The 26,269-nt window shown below is 40.6% G+C and overlaps 1 protein-coding gene across 1 annotated transcript in view; it reads left to right on the top strand.

Annotated features, from left to right (window-relative positions):
* SPPL2B (signal peptide peptidase like 2B) overlaps window positions 1-18,478 on the top strand; it is a 30,674-nt gene extending 12,196 nt beyond the window's left edge. Inside the window, exons 2-15 of the mRNA XM_082495286.1 lie at window positions 1,845-1,964; window positions 4,282-4,464; window positions 5,126-5,215; window positions 5,583-5,722; window positions 6,566-6,708; window positions 7,497-7,593; window positions 7,751-7,867; window positions 9,708-9,789; window positions 10,701-10,775; window positions 10,909-10,971; window positions 12,393-12,492; window positions 13,482-13,559; window positions 17,239-17,467; window positions 18,403-18,478. Coding sequence (XP_082351412.1) covers window positions 1,845-1,964; window positions 4,282-4,464; window positions 5,126-5,215; window positions 5,583-5,722; window positions 6,566-6,708; window positions 7,497-7,593; window positions 7,751-7,867; window positions 9,708-9,789; window positions 10,701-10,775; window positions 10,909-10,971; window positions 12,393-12,492; window positions 13,482-13,559; window positions 17,239-17,420 — 1,470 coding nt within the window. The 3' untranslated portion in view covers window positions 17,421-17,467; window positions 18,403-18,478. The remainder of the gene's footprint in view (window positions 1-1,844; window positions 1,965-4,281; window positions 4,465-5,125; window positions 5,216-5,582; window positions 5,723-6,565; window positions 6,709-7,496; window positions 7,594-7,750; window positions 7,868-9,707; window positions 9,790-10,700; window positions 10,776-10,908; window positions 10,972-12,392; window positions 12,493-13,481; window positions 13,560-17,238; window positions 17,468-18,402) is intronic.
* Window positions 18,479-26,269: the final 7,791 nt, after the last annotated feature.

The following is a 26,269-nucleotide window of genomic DNA, read 5'->3' as shown; positions in this document are numbered from 1 at the left end:
TTCATGCTACCGTGGGCCGCTCCCAGTGCGGAGGCAGCCGCGGTAAAGGCTGATGGAGCTCCAACCTGAAGCCAGGCTGTGTGTCAGCTGGAAATAACTGACACCACAAGCATGCCTTGATTAAGCGAAGGCTCAGGCGTTGCGTGTCTTTTTATTGTGTTTTGGTTTTGTTGTTTGGTTATTTTTAACCTTTAGTAGCTTTGAGGAATTAGTAATAGTTTTAAGAGAGCTTTGAGTGAAGAATGGTAGGCCAGGTGGTTATGTTTGGAATCCCACCTGCGAGTAACGGTGCGTGAGGCGCACGTGCAGCGCGAGCGTGGTGATCCCACTTTTTCAGCTCAGGACGGCAGCCCGGGCTGTACTCCGGTGTAGAGTTCAGATGGTCCTTCCAGTGCCACTCGGCTCTGTTCCAGAGGCTGAATGTCAAGTTAAAGGTGGCCAAAGCTCATGATTCATGTTAAGGAAGGGATTTTACTGATAAACAACTGGAGTGAAGCTGTCGTGTTCTGCCTCTTTGGCCTTGTTCTGGGTTAGCCCTGGTAGGCAGCTAAGCACTAAACAGCTGCTCGCCCACTTCCCCTCCCACCTCCAGTGAGACAGGGAAGGAGAAAGGAAGAGTAAAAGCCAGAAAACTTCTGGGTCGGGGTAAAAATTGTTTAATAAGCAAAGGAGAAGTAGAAGAAGAAAGAAAATGAGTGATGCAATGAGGGATCACTCACCACCTCCCACAGGTTGACCAATGCCCAGTCAGTTCCTGAGCAAAAGGTGGTTAACCTCCTTAAAACAACAACAACAACAACAAAAAAAAAAAACCCAAAACAACACACCTCTTTTCACTTTTTATTGCTGAGCATGATGTTATATGGAATGGAATATCTCCTTGTTTAGTCATCTGTCTGGTTGTGTCGCTTCTCAACCTCTTGTGCGCCCACTGCAGGGGACAGAGTGAGAAACAGAGGCGGCCTTGGCACCCTGCAAACACTGTTCAGCAACAGCCAAAACATTAGTTTGGTATCAGCATTGTTTTGATCACAGATCTAAAACACAGCACCATGTCAGCTGCTATGAAGAAAATTAACTCCATCCCAGCCAGACTAATTACACGCCTGTAATTATAACTCTTAGATATGTAATCTTCACTACTTGTAGCAAATATTATTGGAGTTTTGACAGCAGTGACTGCTGGTCACCGAAGCAGTGAAAAGTATATGCACTATGTCATCTTCATCTACATGTGCTACCCAGGACATAAAAGGAGAGCTGATGACGCTGTGGGATTTTGTCTGATCTACAGCAAAGGTGTCCAAGGCTGAGTCTTGGAGCAATGTGAATCTGGAATTGATCGTTAGTTCAGGCTGAACTTTCAGGAGTCGGTAGGGGCCAGGCCTCTCATTCTAGCTCTCTTATCTGTTCTGGAGTAGTCCAGCTTCTTTCTATTGCTTTCCATCTATTGCACCATTCTGGCTGTGCTGTTTGGGATTGGTTGTTTGGTGGTTTTTGTTTTCGTAAAAAAAAAAAAAAAAAAAAAAAAAAAAACCAAAAACAAACAACAACAACAAAAAAATACAACACATCCAGTAAGGTTCAGTGAGGTTTTGATTGATTCTTTGACCCCTTGCTGTGTAGGAGGAAATCTACCTGATGTATCTGAAGTCTTTGTTTGAAGTATGATTGAAATAATAACAAATTCCACCGTACTCCCTGCACAGGTACCGAAACTTTGTAGAATCTTTCGTTTTTCTTGAAAATACAAAGCAGGCTAGTCAACAGCAAACTATACCCATCACTTCTGGTATTTCACGTGACCTAAAATTCTTGTAATGAAATTTTTGTTGCGTTTCCAGGTGTACTGTGAGTATGGGATGGTACATGTCCTTTCGGAGAAGGGGAGCAGCAAAGGAAAAGACTACTGTATCCTCTTCAACTCTCAGTGGGCCCATTTGCCACATGATCTGGGTAAAGCTGTAAGTACTTAGTCAAGCAATGACAGAACAATGTATTAAGAAATGCCTTTGTTATAGGGAAACTTCTAATTTCTAACCTGGCTTAGCAGAATTTGGAGCAACTACTTTGTTTGCTCCACTTAGAAAATATTTTTATCTGTTAAGACCACCTTAGGTAGTGACAGGCAACGATGGCAATATTCTTTTCCAAGCAGCCCACAGAGATAATGATTATTTTGGGTTCAAAACAAAAGCCTTCCTTTTGCATAACATGATCAATTAAATGAGAATGGCACTTACGTGTGGCTGGCAGGGAGTTGTGTGTCGGTATGATACAACAAGATACCACATGGCCTCGAACTGTGACCTGTAGTGCTTTCTCAGTGGCTCATAGTTCTGTCAAGTGTAAGAATAAGTAGTCACAGTGTCGAGCTGTCCTGGTTTGACACAAGCTTTTGCTGCATTATCCAAAGCTGTATAAGCTGACAATTGAGTCAATTCTTCACTCTATTCCAGGAGAAGAAGTTACTGTCACTGAATGATGAAATCGGCAAATACACTTTGAATGAGCTACTAATTGGGGAAGATGTGCAGTAGTTGTTCATTTTATTCATTGTATTCCTTAATCTACTGGTTGAGTGCTACACAGAATTATTAATGTTCCTTATCAATGTATAATCAAGTCTTAATTACCTGTGGTGGGTTTCTTGCAAAGACAGATTATTCCCTAGTTACACAGGTAGCTCAGATGCTGCAGCTGCCTTTGCCTAATAAACTCTTGCACTTGATCTGACTCTGTAACGTGAAGTGACTGTGTTTGCACACTGTATCTCTTTGCTTCAACAGCAGAAGTGGGAACGCAGAAGTGCAGGAAGCTGGTTTGGGAGGCTTAAGGTCTTGTTCAACTGGATCCAGGCAGACTTCCCATGGCGTCCCTAGATTTTAAACTCTAGGATTTGTGAGAGACAGGCACTGCGCTGTGCACATCTTGTTTCAACCACCCTCATAAAAGTTCACTGGAGACATTTCGGTAGCTCTGCAGGAGCTAATATAGTCCAGAGTAGCTTGCAGCTAACAAACTGAAGCACTCAACAGGTTCTGGTCTGCCTTGCACAGAGCACTTGGGTTGCCTATGCTGTATCCTTTGCCTATCCCCGTTTCCTTCTTCAGCACTCCCTCTGCCTTTCCCTTCTTTCATATTATCCATCCTTCTCCCTCCCTCCAGTACTGCAGCAGTACAACTTTATTGACCGAGGTGATGCAGTGCACCAACCTGAGCTCACTCTGCATTTGTGTTGTGCTCTGCTAGAGCTGATAAGCTGTCCTGAAACCTGGACGACCAGGAAGTGCATGTAGAGACATCTTGTTGTCCCTAAAGGAGGAGCCAGGTTGGAGACAGCAGTTTTCTGAATAAGCTTGGAGCTACTAACAGCTTGACCCTTACCTTTCACTCCTAAAACAGTAGTCAGTTACACAAAAAATTGGTATTGTATCACATAGCTGTGGGTTTCTAATATAAAGTGTTACATGTGTTAGCTTTTCAGGTTAAAACTGACACTTCTCAAAACTAAGAGTGGAGCTGTGACCTGCTTCTGTTAGCATAGCTCACAACCAGAATCAGTTATGTGGCAGATGATTGCATTTTTCAGGTGACTTGCAAATAGAACTGGGCCAAGATGCTCGTTGTCGTGTACGTTTTGCAAGGAACAATTTGTGCCAGTGTTATTTCTAAAACCTTGAAGTGTCTTTGGGCTGTTCCTGTGTAAACATACCAGAGTAGATGTCTTTGGGTCTGAGGAGAGCCAAAACTAAGGAATTGGGGCAGACCTGCAACATCTCTGAATTGTAAGCAGTGGGAGAAGCAGCTTAGAATCCAGTATCCAGGTGCTTAGGATCCAGAATCTCAGCTAACTGGATACAGTTGGTTTCAAAATGGAAGTTTATTTTTGTTGCCTGTGCTTTTGTACTTTACCCCTGCCTGTGTTTGTATTTTTAGCTGTTCATATCCTACAACATCTCAGCCACCCTAGCAATTATAACACTTTGCTCTACTCCTCCGACATCCTGGATGCGTGCATCAGAACAGCAGCAGTGCTGAAGAAAATGCAAGTGCAGATCATAACCCAAATTTTATTAGCAGCAGAATTCTGTACAATAAGGTGAAGCAAGGCAGCACTATTTCAGCTCTCAAGTTTCTCTGAGAATACTCTATCACTCCATTACTTGAAAGTTCTACATTACCCTTTAGAAACTCTGGTTTCTGCTCTTGACTTTTTAGAATTTTATTTTATATATATATATATATGTGTATGTATTTAACTGGTTTCTTTATTTTCAGTCGCTCTTGCAACTGCAGGATCAGACAGCATCTGTTTTGTGTTCTCCTTCGGATGTACCTGATGGGGGATTTAACAATCAAATCCCCATGGTGATGCGTGGGAATTGCACCTTCTACGAGAAAGTGAGGCTTGCTCAGATAAATGGAGCTCGAGGGCTGCTGATTGTTAGTAGAGAGAGACTGGTAAGTCTCCTCCCGTCTTGCTATATTGCTGATGCTCCTCTGATGTTAGATATTGTCTTCAGTGCTCATTGCTGGTATTTGATGCTCCTCTTTCAAATAAATTGTGTGTGTGTTTATGCGTGTGCATGCGTTGCATAGCTGTGTGTGGAAATAATGCATCTGAAGGAAGGATTAATAAAACTAGAGGGGTTACTCATTTAAGCAGGAAGAGCGCTGCACAGAGCCCATGTAACATCCTAGTCAAGGGCCCAGAATTATCCTTATGTCATATGAAATACTGGAATCGAAGAAGGAGGTGGTTTTCTTAACTCCAATTACTACCTTCAATGAGATCTAGAGCACAGTGAATTGAGTGCTTTAGATTCAGCTGGAGTCACCAGTGCATGGTTTGTAAAACCAGTAGTTTTGAATACTGTAGTCAATACTAAAGGCGCACATCAGCCATAAACCCAGGACCCTGATGTGCAAAAGATACTGCTGGAAGTTTGGTTCCTGCGTTTTGCTGTTATGGTCTTTAACGACTTACGTTTTATTGGAAGCAGGCATACATTTTGACTTTGAGATTTTGCTGTCATTATGTTCCTTTCTAGAATATTTTCCAAAATACTACAAGTATTTGCAGAAATTAATATATTCTTACCTGGTCTTAACTGTCTTTCAGGTTCCTCCTGGGGGTAACCGGAGTCAATATGAAGAGATTGATATTCCTGTGGCTCTGCTCAGCTATACCGATATGTTAGATATTGGCAAGGTAAACTTGATACTAAATGCTCTGATTTATATTATCACTTTTAAATGAGTCACTGGGCAACAGTGTTGGAAGTCCATCTTAAGAGCTTTGAATCTGTAGAGAGTTGTACTCATGAAGTTTATTATTATTATTATTATGTTTTGGGGGGAAAAAAAAAAGCATATCTCTTCAGAGGTTGTTTCTCGGCTTCAGAATAAAATGGAGCCTGGTGCTGAAAATAAATATGAGTAATAGTAGAGCCAATAGATTGCTCTTAAGTATTTATAATAAAGCTCGATTCTGAGGTTGCTTAGTGAAAACTAAATAACTGAACCTTTGCTAAGGTAGCTTTTTGGAAGTTCTTCATAACTTGTACTTACCTCCACAGAGTTTCGGCAGCTCAGTGAAAGGGGCGATGTATGCACCAAATGAGCCTGTGCTAGACTATAACATGGTGATTATATTTGTCATGGCTGTGGGGACTGTTGCAATTGGAGGCTACTGGGCAGGAAGCAGAGATGTGAAAAAGTGAGTAAGTGGAATGTAGTATGCCAGTTTTCTTGTACTCTTTGCAGAAAAAAAAAAAATACCTGGTGTTATCTAAAGATCACCTGGTAGCTCTGCTAATGGGGTTCGGAGACTGTCTATATTGCTGGCATGGGAAAATGTTGTGACATTTGAAAGGCCCCGAGCCTTGTATTGGCTTTCTCACTGTCTGAAACTATTAGAGTATAATTTGCCTGTAGAGTGTTTTAGTATTTTGCATTGTCAAGAAGCCAAACATTTGAAAAGCTCAGAAGGAAAACTGGGTAGTAATAGACTTCCTATTCAGGCTTTTGTGAAAATTTGCCATTAAAAATCTTTTGTTAAAAAACATAAAAATAAAAGCTGGTTTTACTAGTACAGTGCAAAACAAACTGACTGGATGGCTAACATATACAATGTTTATTATGAATCTTTTATTGAAATGTTATGGTTACTTTTTGCCAGTAAGTAGAGTTGAAGGGAGGAGGTCATCTGTACCACACTTATTTCTAACATTTACTTTATATACACAGCCTGACTGTAGGATTTCTTCTGAAGTCAGCAAATCATTCTGCAGTAATTTTCAGGATTCTGAGTTCTTGGTGAATGATAAATAATACTCTTGATAAACTAATGCAGTGATTACTGTTTTATGCATTATGTTATATCTGATGTTCATACATCCATGTAAAATTGTTGAGTTCCACTGACTTTAGTGGAAATCGATGCAGGCATTGATGTCATGTCGTGTTTTCCAACCTTGCGTAGTTCTTGCTGAAGATTCAGCGCCCTTTCATATTTTGGTGCACAAGGAATGGACTAAGTATAGCCATGTTACTCTTTCAGGCGGTACATGAAGCACAAACGTGATGATGGGGCAGAGAAACATGATGATGAAACGGTTGATGTGACTCCAATAATGATCTGTGTATTTGTAGTGATGTGCTGCTCGATGCTGGTCCTCCTTTATTTCTTCTATGACCACTTAGGTACTCTTAAAGCTGTATTTGTATTGGTACATTTTCAATATCACAAGGCTGCCATCATTTAAAGAACATTTTTACTGTGAAAATAATTGTCTTCTGCCATGTTTCTTCATCCCAATATGATTTAAAAACCTGTAAGACAGTCCACTGAGTAGATTTCTATACCCGCTATCAGTGAGGTTGGACTAGGCAATCATAGAACTTCTTTCAAACATTAAAGCCTCTTAAGTAGATACAGACTTAATGTCTCACACTTTTTATTTTTGTCAAAGGTGGTCTCAAACCTATACTTGTCTTTCTATTATTGCTCAATTTGAAGTTAAGTTATGGGATCCAGGATCAATATTTTTATCTTTATAAAGATGATAAGTTTCTACTGATGACTTACCAAATTGATCGACAAAAGAACGAGAGCCTCATGCACTGGAACTTCTGAGGAATTTGTGAAAGATGCCTCCCATTTATATTTATTCATTTTGCTACTGAGTCATTTTAAGAGTTCCTTTATAATGCTCACCTATATTCATAATGAGAAGATAAACAGTTCACCTTAAGTTGCCTTTTAGGCTTATAATTTAATGACTTACTTTAAGAATATTAGCACAGAGGTTTTGATTTGTTGCATAAAGTACGCCTTAGTAAAATGAGCTGGAATTAGATACTTAAAGAGCATAAATCTAATCAACAGTTATTTGAAGACTCCTAATTTTAACTTTCATTGCTGAAATGTAAGCCTTACTTCTCATTCAGGCTTTTTTGACTACTCGTACTTACTACTTTTTCTTTCTCAGTCTATGTTATCATAGGAATATTCTGCCTGGCTGCCTCAATTGGTCTTTACAGTTGTCTGTCTCCCTTTGTGAGAAGATTCCCCTGGGGAAAGTGCAGGTATGTGGCAACTTACACATTTTTAATAAGCAAAATTAATTTTTTTATAATGTTGGGTAGGTGTGGGATTTACAAGATGGTTTCATACTTCAAAGTGTTTATAAAGGAGCAGAGTAACTACACAGACAACTGTAGCTTTGGTGTGTTTCCTTTTCAGAATCCCAGACAACAACTTGCCTTATTTTCACAAGCGTCCGCAGGTCCGGATGTTGCTATTGGCGGTATTTTGTATCTCTGTCAGCGTAGTCTGGGGAATCTTCAGAAACGAAGATCAGTAAGTGTATATTTTAGTTTGTGTGCTAGAAATTGTAATATGCTTTATAGTACAAGTAACTGACGTCTGCAGAAGCCTAAACTTATCCAGAATTTAGGCGTGACAGGAAAGAAACTGGAGACTTGGGCAGAAATTCTTAGTTCTTTATGTGCTTCATCTTTGTCTTGTTTGTTTAAGTTACAGAGAACTATCTCTTGTTAAGCTTGACTTTCTCTGAGTCCCAGTCTGTATTCTGATCTCTCTAGCTTAAGGCAGCTTTTCAGAAGTGGTATGGAAGGTTGGACACGCGTTGTCTAACTTATTTCTTCAGGTCATGGTCTGCATGTGCGTTTTCTCAGAGAGAATGAGAGCTGTGATTATTGTAAGATCTTTAGTTTCTCTCAGCTGTCTGTCATGAGTAAATAATTCTTTATGTCAAGTATTGCTGCAGTATCTGATTCTAGCATGTTCTTACTACTTCTGTTAGTTTTTTGTTCATGTTTTGGGGGTTGGTTTTTTGTTTGGATTTTTTTTTTTTTTTTACCCCTTAGCTCTCTCCCAGAGGCTCCAATTTCTCCATGTATAAATGATGTGTTCATCTTCTTCATCCCTTTGTCAGGGATTCTGTGTTGGAACTGAAATGCTGGCTTGTGGTTCTGCTGATGGTACCAAAGATGTCTTGTTTGTGCCTTGAATGCCTGTTACTGCCTTTGTGGGGTCCATCTTCTGTGTTAAGGCTGTGGATCATTCACTGACAGAATTCATAAAGCCGGGAAGCACCAACTCTGAAATAGCTTTTAGAGAAATAAGTGTCAGACTGAGGAGTACAGAAGTACTATAGAGCTAGTCCAATCTGGGATATTTAGGACTAAGGAGAGGACCTGAGTGTCTCCTACCCAATGCTCCATCAGCAAGTGCTCGGGTATTGATCACAACAGTGTAATCTTTCATCTGCATCTAGACCTTAGCAATTTTAGGGAAACCTTAGTGTTTCATATCTTAAATCCTACTTCTCTATGATCCTTGCAATCGAGAGCAAATCAAAAAGCCTTGGTACTTCTATACCTAACTTGCAAAAAAAAAACCCAACAGTTAAGAAACAGCCCCAACTGTACGCTTCCCTCAGCACGTGAGGATGTACACGTATACACAGGCCGAAGGACCCCAGTGCTAAGCCAGTTTTCAGTCCACTACACTGTCTTCTCATCCAGCATATACGTACTTTATCAGTTTCTCTATGAGATTCTTTTCAGAGATTCTCAATGGAAAGCCTTACTGAAGTCTACATAGACAGTACCGCTGCTGCTCTTCATAGAATTGTAGAATGGTTTAAGTTGGAAAGGACCTTGAAGATCACCGAGCTATAACCCCCCTGCTGTAGGCAGGGACACCTCCCACCAGCCCGGTTGCCCAAGGCCACGTCCAGCCTGGCCTTGAACACCTCCAGGGATGGGGCCTCAACAACCTCTCTGGGCAACCTGTTCCAGTGCCTCACCACCCTCACAGTGAAAAACTTCTTCCTAATGTTCAATCTGAACCTGCCCTCTTCCAGTTTAAAGCCATTCCCCCTCGTCCTATCACTATGTGCCCCAGTAAAGAGTCCTTCCCCAGCTCTTCTGTAGGCCCCCTTTAGGGACTGGCAGGCTGCAATAAGATCTCCCCGGAGCTCATTCCATTGTAGAAGGTTATCAGGTTGATCAAGTACAACTTCCCATTTGTGAATCCGTGCTGACAACAGCGTTGATTTCAAGCAAGTACTTTTAATAAAGTTTTCTGTCTTCAGGAGGTCCTTAGTGAAGACAAGGCTCTGTTTGGCTTTCCTACTGTTTCCTGCAAAAATGTTACTCTTCTCTTTCTTTAGGTGGGCCTGGGTTCTGCAAGATGCTTTAGGAATCGCTTTCTGTCTTTACATGTTGAAAACAATTCGCCTGCCTACATTTAAGGTATGAAAGTTAAAACAGACGCAAAAAGAGGATGTTTGCCTGTATATAGTTGAATGTAGGAGACACATGTATTGGGGTACATTGGCTTGGAAATGCGTTTCCGTTCATACGTAGCATGGAAGAGCATGATATAATGAGTATAATGTAGACCAATAAGCAGCGTGGGATTGTTAGGCATGGTGTTGGGTAACACCATGTAGGGTGTTGACACACTGCAGTGTGTGTAAATCACGCACCACACTCGCTTGTAGAGTTTTTTTGGTTGGTTTGGTTTGTGTTTTGTTCGGTTTCTTTTTTGTTTTGCTTTTGGTGTGTTGGGTTTTCTTCCAAATTTGACACACTATTGATGTACCATTCTGGTGTTTTTTCAAATCTTCCAGAACGTATTCAGTATCCCAAGATAAGTCAGTATTAGTCACTTAGTTGCCCCCTAGACAGCTCTTCAAACTCTGTTTCAAGTTATCTTCGCCTATACATTTGTTTCCCTGTACAGATTGGCCAAAAAAATGTGGATCCCGTTTCAAGCTGTGCCTAGCATCCTCTAGAGAAAATGCAGAACTCTTTAATATTTCCTAACAAATCGAAATGGCACCATTTCTGGATTTTACATGATAAATAATTTTAGGGACTAACATGTAATTTTGTGTCTTAAGAATTACTTTCTTTTATATGGTGTATGTGAGACACAATTCCTCCATATGAAATATTTAGGAATTAAGAAAAATGCATGGGTGACTTGTTTCAGTCATAGAATGGTTTAGGTTGGAAGGGCCCTTTAAGATCATCAACCTTAAAGATTGCCCAGTCCTTGTTAGCTTTTGCCTTGAATAGTCTGAAGTTGCTAATTATTAATTCTTTGCTGTTTACTAACGCATAGTTGTAAATACCGAGTATCTTGTCTCTTCCTTCAGGGTTGTACCTTGCTCCTCCTGGTTCTTTTTGTGTACGATGTATTCTTTGTATTTATCACACCTTTTCTAACAAAGGTGAGTACAGTACTCCTCTAGTGCCCACTGCTCACAGAGCAAAGCGTAATGACCCGTTTCTCTGTGTGTTCCCAAATGATCCCAGACCTGCTGAGTGAAGTGCTGATTTACAATTTTCCCCTTTTTTCTTTAGACCGGGGAGAGTATAATGGTGGAGGTGGCTGCAGGCCCATCTGATTCTGCCACGCACGAAAAGGTACTGTATTTAGCCTGAAAACACGGTGCTGGCTTCCAGCTGTTACGCTTTCAACTTCTCTAAAATTCAAAGACCACAAAGCTGAAATCGAGATACCAGTCTGAAAATAATGTAATGATAATTTAATAATAAGCATTCCTGAGCTCTCTGGAGAGGGGGCAAACCAGAGTTTTAGTGGCTCATCGCAACAGCTTTGGTCTTCCTTTATCTTTAAGAGGGTTTCAGTATGAAGAAGCTGGTAAGCTCAGCTTCACGAAACCCACGTTTGTAACTATAACTTACTGCTAATGAAGCATATCCATTTTTACCTACATAGATAAAACTTGCATGATCAGTCTGTCTCTTCCCCCTCCCCTCTGCTTTTGGTAATTGCTTTACGAAAAGCTGGGGCTATAGGCAAAGGAGAGAGAGGTGAATTGGAGACAGAGGGGAAGCAGAAGTCAATATTTGGTGGTTCTGTACCGTTTGACAGCAGCCAGTACAACATGATACGGCTGACTCGGGGAGGAAAGTACGTGAGATGTAGGAGATAATGAGATACAGAGTGCAAAACAAATAAGAAATGGATCTGTAGGAAAACTGGTTTTGTTAATTGAAGGATTTTAAGGATGCTGGGTCTTTCTACAGCAATAAATGTAATACTGTCACAGGGGCAAATAGTAAAGAAAACAGTTGTTTGCAGGAAGAACTATGAGTGGATCAAACCATACTGATTTCTTTAACTTCTTACGTTCTTGTCTTTTGTACCCCTTTAGTTTCAGTTTTATGCACAGAAGGAATGGTATAAAACGATGATAGTTTAAGTAGACAAAATTATTCTTGCACTAACATGAGAAAAAAAAAGAAAAAGTTTCTTTAATGTACTACACTGAAGAGAATACGTGTTTGCAATGAACCTTGCCATACTGTGCCTCAATATTGCAAATTATGTAATAAATAGGAACACTTAGGGAGAAAACAAGCCTTTAAAGTGATTTGAAAAATCACTTTTTAAAATTATTCAAGTGTTTGCTCTTGAGACTTTTATTTCAACCGGTAGAATGAAATATAAATGGTTATTTCTTATGCATGTGGTGGCAGCATATCTAATTTTTTTTATGTTCCTGCAGTTAAAGCAGAGTTAATACCCTATTGCATGTGAGGACTTGAAAATTATTATAGTGTTTTGAGATGTCTGTCATGCAGAGTTGTATTGGCGGTTTGTTTTTAGAAAGTATTTCATCACTCCTATCTTAAATACATTTTGTTAGTTGTTAGTAATATTAATAAAAGGTTTTAAACATAAGGATCTATAATGTAAAAAAAAAAAATACATTTGCTTTATTTGAAGTCTGCAGTTTCAGTACAACACAACCAAGTTCTGGTAGATGGTGCCCGTAGACAAAACAGCTTTTCATAGGGCGTATGTGTCTCATTTCAAGCTCCCAATGGTTCTGAAGGTTCCACGACTGAACTCCTCACCGTTGGCGCTGTGCGACAGGCCTTTTTCTCTCCTAGGATTTGGAGACATTTTAGTTCCAGGTATTTCTTGTTTAGCATGTTGAGAATTGTCACATTGTCATATTAGTTTATTCCTCTTGTACTTCTGCTACAAGTGGGAAGTGTGATTTGACTTCTGTAAAGCTGACAAACTTGTAAAGATATCTTTTATATTCTTTTTTTCTGCACTGATTGCTTTTTCCATAAGAAATAATATTCACATGGCTCGGTTTCACATGCAGTGATGTCAAGAAACGTAGAGAAATCTCAGAAGTTGATTTAGCAACTAATTTTGTAGTATAAAACATATTTAATAGTGTGGTGATAGAGGAAATTATTTGTCCTTTGCACATGAGTGGTCAGGTATGTGCGTACTCAAATCAAAACTTCATAATTTTGTTAGTCACACAACATCCAGTGTTTCTACCACACGTTCTCTCAAATTTGACTTTAGATGGTACGTAGCAGTATGCCTGGCACCACTGCAGGTGAAAACAAGTATGCATCTTCTGGCTTTCAGATTTCTTCTGAGAGATTATTTGTTTATTTTCTTGTATTTTGGGAAATATGAACTGTCATCCCTCTCTGTGTCCCTTCCTCCCCCAGCCTCTAATACGCATAGTCATTAACCATATATTTGTCTTTATTAGGAGCTGGAAGGGATGAACTTACCCTTATTCTTGTTGTGAACGCTATATTTTTACAACTGTTTATTAGGGAAGGGGTGATGTTTTGTATCTAGGATCTGTGTATTTGTAGACGTTAATTTTATTATTAGAGTGCTTCTAATTAGAGTGCGCTGGGTTTGTGTTATGATATAACTGTCCTGTAAGCTCTGCAGCCTCCTGAATGATGCTGTCATAGTACTTAGATGCTGTCATAGTACTTAGACATAGTACTTAGGGTGCTCAAATAACTTTAAAAAAGAAAAAAAAAAAAAAGTCTTAAGTTTCTAGATCATGTGATGGTTTAGTGTATCTTAACGTGTGAATAGGTTGAAAGCACATTGTAATTGTTCTTTCCTTTCCTAGGCTTACTGGTAGCCTATTGCCATAGATTTGATATTCAGGTGCAGTCGTCCAGAGTCTATTTTGTAGCCTGCACAATAGGTACGTATAACAGCGACACCTGAATGCAATATCTACAGGAGTTGTTCCCTTTAAAAGCATACCACTGATCTCGTATTATCATAGCATGGTTTAGGTTGGAAGGGACCTTAAAGATCATTGAGCTACAACCCCCCTGCCCTGGGCAGGGACACCTCCCCCCAGCCCAGGTTGCTCCAAGCCCCGTCCAACCTGGCCTTGAACACCTCCAGGAATGGGGCAGCCACAGCTTCTTGGGGCAACCTGTTCCAGTGCCTCACCACCCTCACAGTGAAAAATTTCTTCCTGATATCTAATCTAAATCTAACCTTTTCCAATTTGAAGCTATTGCCCCTCATCCTATCACTACATGCCCCAGTAAAAATCCTTCCCCAGCTCTCCTGTAGGCCCCCTTTAGGGACTGGAAGGCCACAATAACATCTCCCCAGAGCCTTCTCTTCTCCAGGCTGAACCCCCCCAACTCTCCCAGCCTGTCCTCCCAGTGGAGGTGCTCCAGCCCTTGCAGCATCTTCGTGGCTCTCCTCTGGACATGCTCCAACAGGTCCATGTCTTTCCTATGTTGGGGACTCCAGACTAGAGGGGCAGAATCACCTCCCTTGACCTGCTGGCCACACTTCTGACGCAGCCATAATTTCTTTTTTTTTTTTTTTTTTATTGTTCTCCTCTCTTTATTATTAAACAGAATATTTTAGCAAAGCGCTTTTGTGGCCAGACCTTCCGTCACCAGGTTTTCTGATGTTATTTTCCTGAGCTGTTTTGTCTGCCATATATAAGGAGAGCTTCTTGTTACCGTGGTTTGTCTCACTACTCGCATCTACACTACCTACTCTCACATCTATGCTCTCTTTATGCATGCTTAGCTACTCATTCTGGTTTCTTGATTGATGAATCTTTGAGTTTATTGCATATGAGAATTCAGGTTCAGGGATAGCCCCCTTTGACTTTGTTCTTAACTTTTTGTGTATTATAAAAATCCGTGACCTGTGACGCAATGAATTGTATTATGATGGCTGTAACAACTCTAAATTAATCTTATTCTTTAGTTGGTAGAATACACAGAGTTACGTGCCATGGACTAAAGATGACTGATGAATAGGATCTTATAGATTTCTGCTGTCTTTGTTACAAAGTATGCTAGTGAAGACTTAAGATGCGTGCAGTTAATGTCATGAAAAATTTTCATGACAAACTGCTTTAGAAATTCTTCCAAAAAAATAGCAAGGTTCGTGGAGACTTATAGCAGGGTTAGAGAGATGGTTTTATTTCAAAGTACCACGTATTAACTAATTTCCTCTCATATATATTTAAATGAAACTCTTGCCTTACCTGGTGCTTTCAAAACACTTTTTACAGAAATTGATAGGAAAATGTATCAGTGTCAGAGTCAGCAGTGTACTATTGCAGCAACAAAAACTCACCACATACAGGGCTGTGTTAGCAAGATTGAGTCAGCAGTATGAGAGAAGTGATTATTCCCCTCAATTTGGTAATTAAGACTGAGCCTTAACGAGGATCCGTGGTGCAAGACAGATATTGACATACTGGAGTAAATCCAGTGGAGGCCATCAAGATGGCTAAGGGCTGGAGCACACGATTTTAAAAGAAAAGGCAAAGAGAAGGAGATTTTGTTGCTGTCGTAATGTGAGGATGCAGAAAAGACAGACAGACAGACTTTTCGTACAAGTGCACAGGGATAAGATCTGAGGCAATGGACTTGAATCACAAGAAGAAATATTTCAACTGGAGATAGGGAACTCTCACTAATATCATAATGTGCCCTGAAAAAAAAAAATTGAAGAACTTTTTAAAGTCATACAGTGTTCTAATCATAGAATCATATAGGTCAGAAAAGATCCGTAAGGTCATAGAGTCCAACCGTAAACCCAGCACTGCCAAACCCACCACTAACCCACGTCCTTCAGCACCACGTCTGCCTCGCTGTTAAATCCCTCCAGGGATGGCGACTCCACCACTGCCCCGGGCAGCCTCTTCCAGTGCTTGACAACCCTTTCCATGAAGAAATTTTCCCTGTTCTCCATCCTAAACCTCCCCTGGCACAACCTGAGGCCGTTCCCTCTTGTCCCATCGCCTGTTCCTTGGGAGCAGAGACCGACCCCCCCTCGCTCCCCCCTCCTTTCAGGGAGCTGTAGGGAGCGAGAAGGTCTCCCCTCAGCCTCCTCTTCTCCAGGCTGAACCCCCCCAGCTCCCTCAGCCGCTCCTCACAGGACGTGTGCTCCAGACCCCTCACAGCTCTGGTGCCCTTCTCTGGACACGCTCCAGTGCCTCCGTATCTTTCTTCATCAGGTTCCTGAGGAAAAATCAGTTGGATTTAGCTTCATTGTTCTGAAGATGTAACTAAAAATCATTACAATATGAGATCCTAGCTGCTTCTGTTCTACTTAATAATTTTTGCAGAATATACGCAGAAATTAAATAGAAAGTAATAACAAATAATAACATACAGCTGGCTTGTTTGGGTTTTTTAGTGGTGTTGCAGGATAGTAAGAAACAGCCAAAGCCCGGTCAGACAACAAGAACTTGTTATAATGGACAAAATAATTGTCTGTATCTGACTTCATAAATACAACATGAGGCAAATTACTTCATTTGTTTATTTTGCCTTCCTCCAACTGCTTAAGGTGATGACTTAATTGCACAGGATGGACTCTGCTGATCACACTACTTTCGCAACATGTTATTATCAATGGAAAACTGTAGTATCTATAAGTAAAGCGTTATTCCAAGTTTAGATTGTGTATATAATGCTTGTGTCTAAAGAGGCCTGAAAAAATTCTGGAGATACTGTTTGACGTATTACTCTGCTGATCACACTACTTTCGCAACATGTTATTATCAATGGAAAACTGTAGTATCTCTAAGTAAAGCGTTATTCCAAGTTTAGATTGTGTATATAATGCTTGTGTCTAAAGAGGCCTGAAAAAATTCTGGAGATACTGTTTGACGTATTACTCTGCTGATCACACTACTTTCGCAACATGTTATTATCAATGGAAAACTGTAGTATCTCTAAGTAAAGCGTTATTCCAAGTTTAGATTGTGTATATAATGCTTGTGTCTAAAGAGGCCTGAAAAAATTCTGGAGATACTGTTTGACGTATTACTCTGCTGATCACACTACTTTCGCAACATGTTATTATCAATGGAAAACTGTAGTATCTCTAAGTAAAGCGTTATTCCAAGTTTAGATTGTGTATATAATGCTTGTGTCTAAAGAGGCCTGAAAAAATTCTGGAGATACTGTTTGACGTATTACTCTGCTGATCACACTACTTTCGCAACATGTTATTATCAATGGAAAACTGTAGTATCTCTAAGTAAAGCGTTATTCCAAGTTTAGATTGTGTATATAATGCTTGTGTCTAAAGAGGCCTGAAAAAATTCTGGAGATACTGTTTGACGTATTACTCTGCTGATCACACTACTTTCGCAACATGTTATTATCAATGGAAAACTGTAGTATCTCTAAGTAAAGCGTTATTCCAAGTTTAGATTGTGTATATAATGCTTGTGTCTAAAGAGGCCTGAAAAAATTCTGGAGATACTGTTTGACGTATTACTTGAAAAAAGTTTCTGTTAGCGCGGTCATCTAGCTAATTATTGAGTCGTTCCTGAGCAGAGCAACATCTGAATAACCGTTTTTGTTGGCTTTGTCTCCTTTCAGCGTATGGCATAGGCCTTCTCGTGACCTTTGTTGCCTTGGCGTTGATGCAGATGGGCCAGCCCGCTCTCCTCTACTTGGTGCCCTGTACTCTGCTCACGAGCTTTGCTGTGGCTCTTTGGAGAAAGGAGCTTGCCATGTTCTGGACGGGCAGCGGCTTTGCGGTGAATACCAGTTTGATATGAGTGTCTTCAAGAAATACTAATATTATAAAAACCTTACTAGAATTAAAGTTGAGTAAAATATTGCAGTATTATCAAACAAAACCAAAGACTTTTGTTTTGCTTGGTTGTTTGCTTTCTTACATACTTTTTTTGCCTCGGTAAGGTTTTCTTTTTTTTTTTTTTTTGTTTATGGCCACCCAGACTGGCTAGTGAACAGTAAAGTAGGCCGTGTCTATCCTTCTTGATTCTGCTGTAATTTTACTGGATTGATCTCTGAAATTACTATTATTGTTGTTATAAAACATCATCTTTTCTATAATATAGTAATATTATAGAAAATATGTCCTTAAAATATTTTTCTTCACGTTTTTTCATAGTCTACTGCTTTGGAAGGTAGAAATCTATTTCAATATAGTAAATTATCGCTTTGTTTCACTGTGGTACAAGTGAAATTAATTTGATTCCCAAAGGAATAATTTCTATCGTGTTGCATGATTATAGATTTTGAATAATTACTTGAAGAGCAAATCTATCAAGCTAGAGGTTCCCCCCAGTGAGTCTTATTTTGTTATTCGTGACAACCTGCACAGATTTCCTCTAGAGAATTGAATTTAATTGTTGGAAAAATACTTGAGATCACCTGAAATGCGATGGGGAAGTTGCCGGTTGTTGCACACTGATAGTAAAGGTGGGCAAAACCAGAGAATGAAGAAGTGCCAAAGTGCTGTTTGCCTGTTCCTGTGTAATTGGCAGAGCGCATCCGAAAACAGCACAGAAGGATCAGGCAGAAAGCAGTTAAAACATTTCTGGAAGAAAAAAAAAAAAACTCCCTGTGTGTACTATAAAACACAAAGACAGGACAACTGTATGCATGTGTCCACTACTGGAGAACGATAACGGAGATGATGGACCTTTAGTCTTCATCTTGTATGACCATCACTCCTGATAACTGTCGCAGTAAGTCTTGCTTTCCATCATTCTGACTGTGATCTTCCATTTACAGAAAGACCTACCTCAGCCTCCCTTGGTGATAGCTCCTGTCAACTGCCCCGAGCTTCCCAAAGACAGCAACGTACCAGCCCCTCAACAAGACACAGAGCAAATGACCAATCCTACCCTCCACGTGAAGGATCTGCACGGCCCCACCTCGGCTGCAGAGGAGTTGGCTGATACCAACGCAAAGATGGACCAGTCTGAAGTTTCTGTTGCACAGAGTGAGGAACCAGCTGGTCAGAATAAGGACAACCTTGAAAGCAAATGCCTAAATGCAGAGCAAAAACAGCTGGAATAAACAACGCGATAAGAACTCCTCCTTTTCCCTCACAAACATATCCATATAAAACCAGTATGTATTTAGGACTGGTTTAGTAGTATTTGCATTCATTGAGGAACCTCACTGGGAGTCTGATCATCAAATCCATCGACGAATGTTCTGCCTCCAGCTTTGGTACAGCTATACACTTCAAACATCTTTCTGAAATATGGTGCTCTACGAGGGTTCTGATGTATGGATTTCAATGATCATTTTATTAGGGAATGCCTTTGACCGTTCCATTTTCATTACACCGGGATAGTATTAAGAGTCTTTATTTACACAGTACTCTGTGCTTGTGTGGCTATTTTGCTGCTTTAGCATAGTGTAGGTTAACATGGAGGAAGAGCATTGGACAAGTCTGCTACAATGCTTCTTTGAGAGAAACATGATACTCCTTTTAGCACTTTCCCTGTTGTCACCCTCTACTTTACTTTTCCCTATTTGTCAAAGCCATTGATACAAGGGAATGCTTTAGTATAAACTGACATTCAGGAAATGCAGAGAATGGTTAAATTACCAGCCTCTGAAAGGATTTATACTACCGTGGTGCATTAAATGCATCTCTTAACTTTTTTGTCTTTGTTTTTACTTCCAGGTACCTGGGTTGGCTACTAGGCTAGTTTAAAAGGCAGGATGAATGGAGCTGCAGGAAGCTTTCTAAGCACTCGTATGAACTCTAGGGGCTGTCTTTGAAAACAAACAGCGTTCGTCACAGAACACTGTCTGGAAGCAAAAGCGCATTAGGAATGTTTAATGTTTTAGAAATAAAACGCAAGCCAAATAGGTAAGAAACTAGGCAGTAGCACTATACTAAGCTTAACAGGCAGTATTTTCGTTGGGAAAATGCTGAAGTAAAGCAGTAAAAGTTCATATGTTTGGGGTTTCGAGCTTCTACTTGTTATTTGTTTAAGGAGTATAATTGCAGTTGCTAATTCTGAAGAAAATAATCTGGTGTTTTCATTCCCAGGGGAGCACACATGGTGCTATAGTCAGTTGTGATACTTGCTGCTCAGTAACTAATCAACTGCCTCAGCCGTGTTTTGTCTTTGTCCCAGGAGGAGCCAAAGCATGGCCTGCCGGGTTCTGGAACCAGGCTGTGACCTGGCCTGTTATTTTGCACCTCTTGATACATGTCATTGCGAAGGACTAAAATCGTGAATCCAAAACTTTTTGGGGTGCAGCTGCTCTTACTTTATATTCCTGAAAATGTGCGTTTCCTGTATAACATGATTGAGTCTTTTATGCATCAACACGTAGAGGGATGATGTGGTTTGCATATTATTTATTCCATCTAAGAACACTGGGCTTTATCAAAGGTGTCTGTTCTACACTTAAATTGCAACCCCAGAAAGCCTCAAACACTTCACATTGAAACGGAAGTAGAAAATGGAAGTATTCTAGGGTCCTAGAATATGATTCCAAATTGCATGGAAGAAATAGTTTTCAGAGTACTTTAGAGCCCAAAATGCCCTGTACGAAAGTATCATCGCAGTGACATGATCAGAGGCAACGCTTTTAATTTAAGAGTCTCCAGTTGGCATGTTGAGTTGGATTCTGAAGGGCTCTCTTTTATTGTCTGTCTGTAAATTGCAGCCGTGGTCTTTTGGCTGGGCCAAAAAAAGTTTGCCCTGTGCTTTTCGGATGATAACTCCTGTTTTTTATCTGTTTCACATTGGGTGGACAGTATTCTTTCTCTAGAACGTGAAAGGCTTTCTGTGAAACCACACTATGACTTCAGAGTTTCACCACCTTCTGCTTAAAGCCTCAAGCCCTGTCTGATAAGTTGATTTAACAGTGAGTTCCTTGAAAGGCTTCCTGAGTCCAAAGGCCTGCACTACAATTCATTTACAAATCGCCCTAATGGAATATAGTAATACTAAAGAGATCTGGCTTTCAATCTCCTCGTTAACGGACCGTGTTACTTTTGCCAGCGGTAATCTGAACCAATTATTACTAATAAAAAGCAGCAGAGACGTTTTACAGAAAACTTCAGCCAGCTGGATTATGCCTTAATTTAAGCCATTGTATAAGTATGTATATTAAATTAAGAAAAAAAAAAAAACTTGTGTTTAAATAATGAACTTGACAAATAGCAAGAAAACAAGTTTGGAGACTGACTCGAAGATCTATGGTTTTTTGCCTTGATTGTCTTTCAGTCATTATGTTATTTGGAATAGCTTTTTATATACTTAAAAGCCAGTAGCTTTCTGATGAAGCATTAAGTTTTATCATCTACTTGAAAGTGTATTTTAACATTTGTTCTCATACGTTTGTGGGTTAGGAAACAGTTTATTTCTGAAATTGTTTATAACTCGATTAAAATGGAAGAATTCATAACACTTAACTTGTAGGCATTTAACAGTTGCTTTGTTCGCATTACGTTCTAGATAGGTCTGCTCGGAGCGCCTGTTTCACCTTATGTTTCCAGGGGTTTTCCATCTATTTTTAAGTGTGACTTTTTTTTTTTTTCAAACTACAAAGATCAATGCTGAAAAAACCTGATAGCTACTCAATGCAATATCTCCAGTTAAAGTACGTAAACTGGCGATGAGTTACATACTTTGACTATTCCGGTACTGTACAAATCAGGTGACCCTGGTGCACCAGTTTGGCTGCGACTGTTTGGACCGTGATCCTGGGCAGTTCCATCACTTCCATCAAAAAAACCCAAAAAACCCAAGGCTGTGCTTTTATGGCTTTCAAAATCCTCCCTGCCCAGCTTAATGTAAAACTTAACGTTGTTTAGGAAAACGTGAAGATATGTTCAGTATAGCTGATTAACTTTACTTGATTTTGCAGCGATACATCCCACACCAAACTTAAGATGCTCAAAGTAATGAACGTAATGTTAAAAGGAACATTGATGCGCTTCTTGTTTACATCTTTCACATACTAAGCCTTTAGCTAACTCTAAAAATTCAGTAATAAGGATTCTGTTTCTGAAAACTTGTGTGTGTTCAGGGAAAGCACTTGTTTTAGTCACCCCCCACACACACCCCCCAAAAAAAAAAAAAACCAAAAAAAAACAAAACAAACAAAACAAAACAAAAAAAAAACAACAATGACCAACTCCACTTTAAAAAAATAAATAAATAAATAAACAAACCACACCTCTTTGGATCATAGTAGTGACAATAGGATTCTTTCCTGGGTCTGAAATTACTCAGTAGCAGTGTATTAGTTCAAGCGTTCGTCCTCTTGAAGGGTTGCACAAATGCAGCTGAAGTTAGAACGCAACCTGGAAGGCTTCACTAAGGGTGACAAGTAAGGGAGAAGCATCCTTAAACCCTCTTTGAATTTGGGGGATTTTTTTTTCTTGTCATAAGTGAAATATATAAAAAAAAGAAAGGGGAAAAAATATATTCTGTTTTTACCAGTAGCAGTAAAAAAGAGCACATCCACATATTTAAGAATTATACCTGTGAAAATATTTTTTTTTTTTCTCCAAATTTGGACAAATGCTGGAAGACAGAAAATCAGCACAGTGTGTTTTCCAATAGGTTTATAAACATGTCTAATAGAAAGCTTCATTTAGAAAACTGTTGGTTTCATTTTTCCCCTCCTCCTTCTATATTAACCATACCAAATTTCTTGAACTTTTTACATGATGTCTTGATCTCGGATAATCAGCCGAGCTTTTCCTTCAGAAGCTGCTCTTCTCTTCAGGCAGCCCTCAGTGTGTCTTTTGTGAAGGATGCCGCACAACTCCTGGCGGCATTTTTCAGACACGCATGCTTCTGTGTCTCGGAGTTGGTTTTTGCATCCGTGATGCATCGCTCAGGCTGAGAACAGATCGTGACTATAATGGTACTTCTGAGTATGGTGGGGAATAGCACTGACTGGAGCCAGAAAGAAACCAGCTGGTAAACAGTACTGAAGTCATACGATTTTGAGCTTGAAGTATGTGGCTGCATTCGTTACTTAATAGGCTGTTTGGGAGATGCTGTGTGTTTACCTGCAGCCCTTACTTTGTTCTCTGGTATCTGATGGGCAACAGAACGCGTAGAGAATTTAAAGGTAGTTTTCTACGTAACCACACGCTGCGTTCTCCTATAGGTTCCTGCTTGGAAAGCACTTTCAAAACAAATACCTGAGTGCGCATAGACTCGGTGTTCCCTGGATATCTCACCCCTACAGTTTGTAGAACTTTTCCTGGCTAGACAATTTACCAAAATAATAATAATTAAAAAAAAAAAAGCCTATATTGGGTGTTTGGTAACAGTGTTGCCTTGAGGTCAATGCAGACACAGCTTTTTTTAGTGCAAGGTACTGCAGTTTTGTTCTTGTCTGTCTTCTCTTCAGCCCCGTCGTTGGGTAGCGCGTGTGTTTCTGGTTTCGTGCACTGCACTGGCTGTTCAGGATGTAAAGCCCTGTAATGTTTGTTTTTAATAGCCATTTTGATTAGCAGTTGACGAAAGTGTCTTTTTGTATACGCTTGCATTGTTTGGCATATTATTTGTAGTACAGTCATGGGTAGATAAGCTGGCTACGCAGTAACGTGCAACTACTGCATATTGACGCTTGACGTGCATCGCACTGACACAAGGAAGTGTTTAAAATCCAGACGTGCCAGCAGATGCAAATAGTTGTCCAAAGCCTGCAGAGGTGGTGCCTTTTTCCATGACAAATATAATCTCCGATGTTTTCAAATAAAATCTGTGTAAAGGGCTGCATCTTCAGGAAAATTAGGACGTTATTATTAGAGAGTCCAGAAGAGAATGGGAACTCTGATCCGGAGGTCCAGGAAACATCAGCAGCAAAGAGAGATTAACCTCTAGGTGTTTTCTCTAGAGCGTGGTTTCCCAGCTGGCCAGCAGGTCGCAAAGCACAGAGTTGCGCTGACAAGCTCTTTGGCTTTTCAGTTTAGGCTCTATGCCGACAGTGCTAGGTAGGATGGAGATGAAAAGGATAAGAAAAAAGCGGTGGTGGTTCAGAAAGCGTGAGGAGATACTGAAAAAGAACGGCGGTGAAAGAGTTTACTCCAGAGATGTCCAAAACTACTACTCCAAAGAGAAGACCTAAGGGCACGTATGATAAATATCTAAAAACCTGAAATGCTACTGCAGATTGGAAAACCAAATGATTTTGTTCTTTTTTTTCCAGTAGGGATGGCATTAGAATGAATGGATTTAAATTACGGTAAGGGAACGTTGGGGCTGGTGGTGGAAAAGTCTCTCTGCATGGCTAACAGCTGAGGTATGCTTCCCATGGCTGACCACGAAACCTCTGTGGGGTAGGGCTGTTTGCGACGTGCGCGATAGCTGAGCTCATCTTGTTCCGAGAGTGAAGAATTTAACCACGTAGACAAGAGCCACGTCATGCCACTTGGGCTGGGGGCCGGCGACCGAGCCCTGGCCCACTAGTCCAGGTGTGGTCTGAGGACTGGGCTTTCTGTGATCCAGTGCCATCATAGCGTGAACTTTATCACGCAGCAGTCGCGTTACATCTTACTAGTGCTGTAATGGAGTTTTGGAAGCGTTGTGACTGACAATTCAGATCTTGTATTACAAAGACTCTTTTGTTAATTTAAAGATGATAAATCCTCTGGAAAAAAAAAAACCAAAACAAAACACATCAAAGCATACGTTAAATAGAGGCAGTGCTCCTTCTGCTGAAATAAGATATTATTTTTTTTCAAATGTATGTTTAATTTGTTGAATTGCATTGAATGTTTCTGGCACACTGGAACATTTTTGGAACAGGACAGCCTTGTGTTCTACCAGAAGATTCCTTTGGCACTGGCACAAGAGAACTGTCTCTTCACTGATCCTATTTATCTTCTGCATTTATCAATTATGAGCTCTTCTGTGAGTGTTTCACCTTTGTCTTTTCCTCTTCCAGTTTTGCAGGTAAATATTCAAATTATGTGGCGTAAAGAGGAGGTTTTGCCATCTGTAGATCAGTGATCGATGACAAATAATGTGCTTAAATTGGATTTTCTTGAGTTGGGTACTAGTGTATTGTGCACAGAGTCATCTATAATTTCAGGAACTAGTAGAGGACTCAACTTCTTGTGATGCAGAGACTCGGTTGCAGTTCTCTTTTCCCGGCAGCTGTTGGGAATATTGCAACTCTTGGTCCTGTTGTTGGTCTGCTGGTAGCTAAGGGTTCCAAGCGTGCAGTGCATGCTCCTGGGATAACGTGGAGCCGCCTTCCTGGGATAACGTGGAGCTGCAGGTGGCGTTACCATTTATCGAGTTTCTCACAATATTTTCCTGCATTTTAGCATGCAAGCGTAGCTCCAGATGGCAAACTTCATCCAGCTGCATATCCCTGAGAAATCTTTGAGATGATCTGTAGGCTGGAAATTTTGGTTGAGAAATGCTGACATACAGGTGCTGTGTGTTGTGAACTTTCTTTGGGTGTTTAACGTAAAACTCTGTTAGCTGAAAATAGGCAGAGGCATGGTCTCAAGACCTAAGGGCACGTATGATAAATATCTAAAAACCTGAAATGCTACTGCAGATTGGAAAAACAAATGATCTTGTTCTTTTTTTCCAGTAGGGATGGCATTAGAATGAATGGATTTAAATTACAGCTCCAAAAATAAATAAATAAAATAAAATAAAAAACTGGTGACTTGAGGTGGTAGAGCGCCCTGCAGTAGCAGGTGACCACCGGATGGTCAAGTACTGCTGAACGACTCCCAGTACGGGGTGCGATGCTCTCCATGAGCAGCAATGCCCTGTTGGGTCGACGCAGTTGGACTGTGCGCGAGAGTCAGAGCTGATAGTGCTTCCGATACAACAACCTTTTCCTTAAGCCAGAAGTTTGTAAAGGATCGAAGTAGCTCTTTTCCCCTTAAAGTTGTAGCTGTAGACAGGAAAACGCCATGAACCTGCCACTCCTCCATTGCGGATCCAAGCTTTAAATGGCTGGGACGGCCACAAGCACAGCCCTTGACGTGCGTTTTCCACAGCAAGAAGCCGGCAGGGTGGGCTCTTTATTGTTCAGCTCTGACTGAAGTTTTTCCCGGTTCACGGTGAACGAAAACTTCAAGTGGTTCAGGTTTAGTTTGACACAAAAACCCGCAGTGGTGCAGTTCAATCTGGTTTTGGTCAGAAACTGTTTGGTTGGGTTTTTTTTTCATAGCTGACAGGGGAGACTTCAACAAAAATGTGTGTCACCACACCTGATGTTACCTCAGACTCTGACCTGGCAGCAAGATGGGGGGGGGGGGAGCGAGCCTTTTTTCTCTCTAATTGCCAGTTAACGGCACTGGTCTGCGTGTGCTGGTGGGAGCGTCTCTTGGTTGTTTTTCTTCGACTCAGTGCTTTGTCCCCTGACCTCTCCAACAACCGTTTGATTCTCAAACTTTCATAGAGCCAGCACAGGCTGGGGGAGGGCAAAAAGAAATCTGTTTCGGTAGCGCACTCCTAGCGCTGTCCGAAAAGCGTGCAACTGGGAATCGGTCACCATAGCCCAGCCCGATGCCTGGGGTGCCTGTCGCATTCGTCACGGGGTGGGGGTGCGTCCCATTATAATACTAAAAATTAATCCTTTGATCCTAAAAGTCACTGACTGACAGCAAGTATGAGCTCAGGTCCTTTCAGCC

This window comes from Vanellus vanellus (assembly GCF_965231255.1).
Source record: "Vanellus vanellus genome assembly, chromosome: 25".
Classification (NCBI taxonomy): Eukaryota; Metazoa; Chordata; class Aves; order Charadriiformes; family Charadriidae; genus Vanellus; species Vanellus vanellus.
Note: the sequence above shows the minus strand (reverse complement) of the source record. Positions and strands in the feature narration are given on the sequence as shown.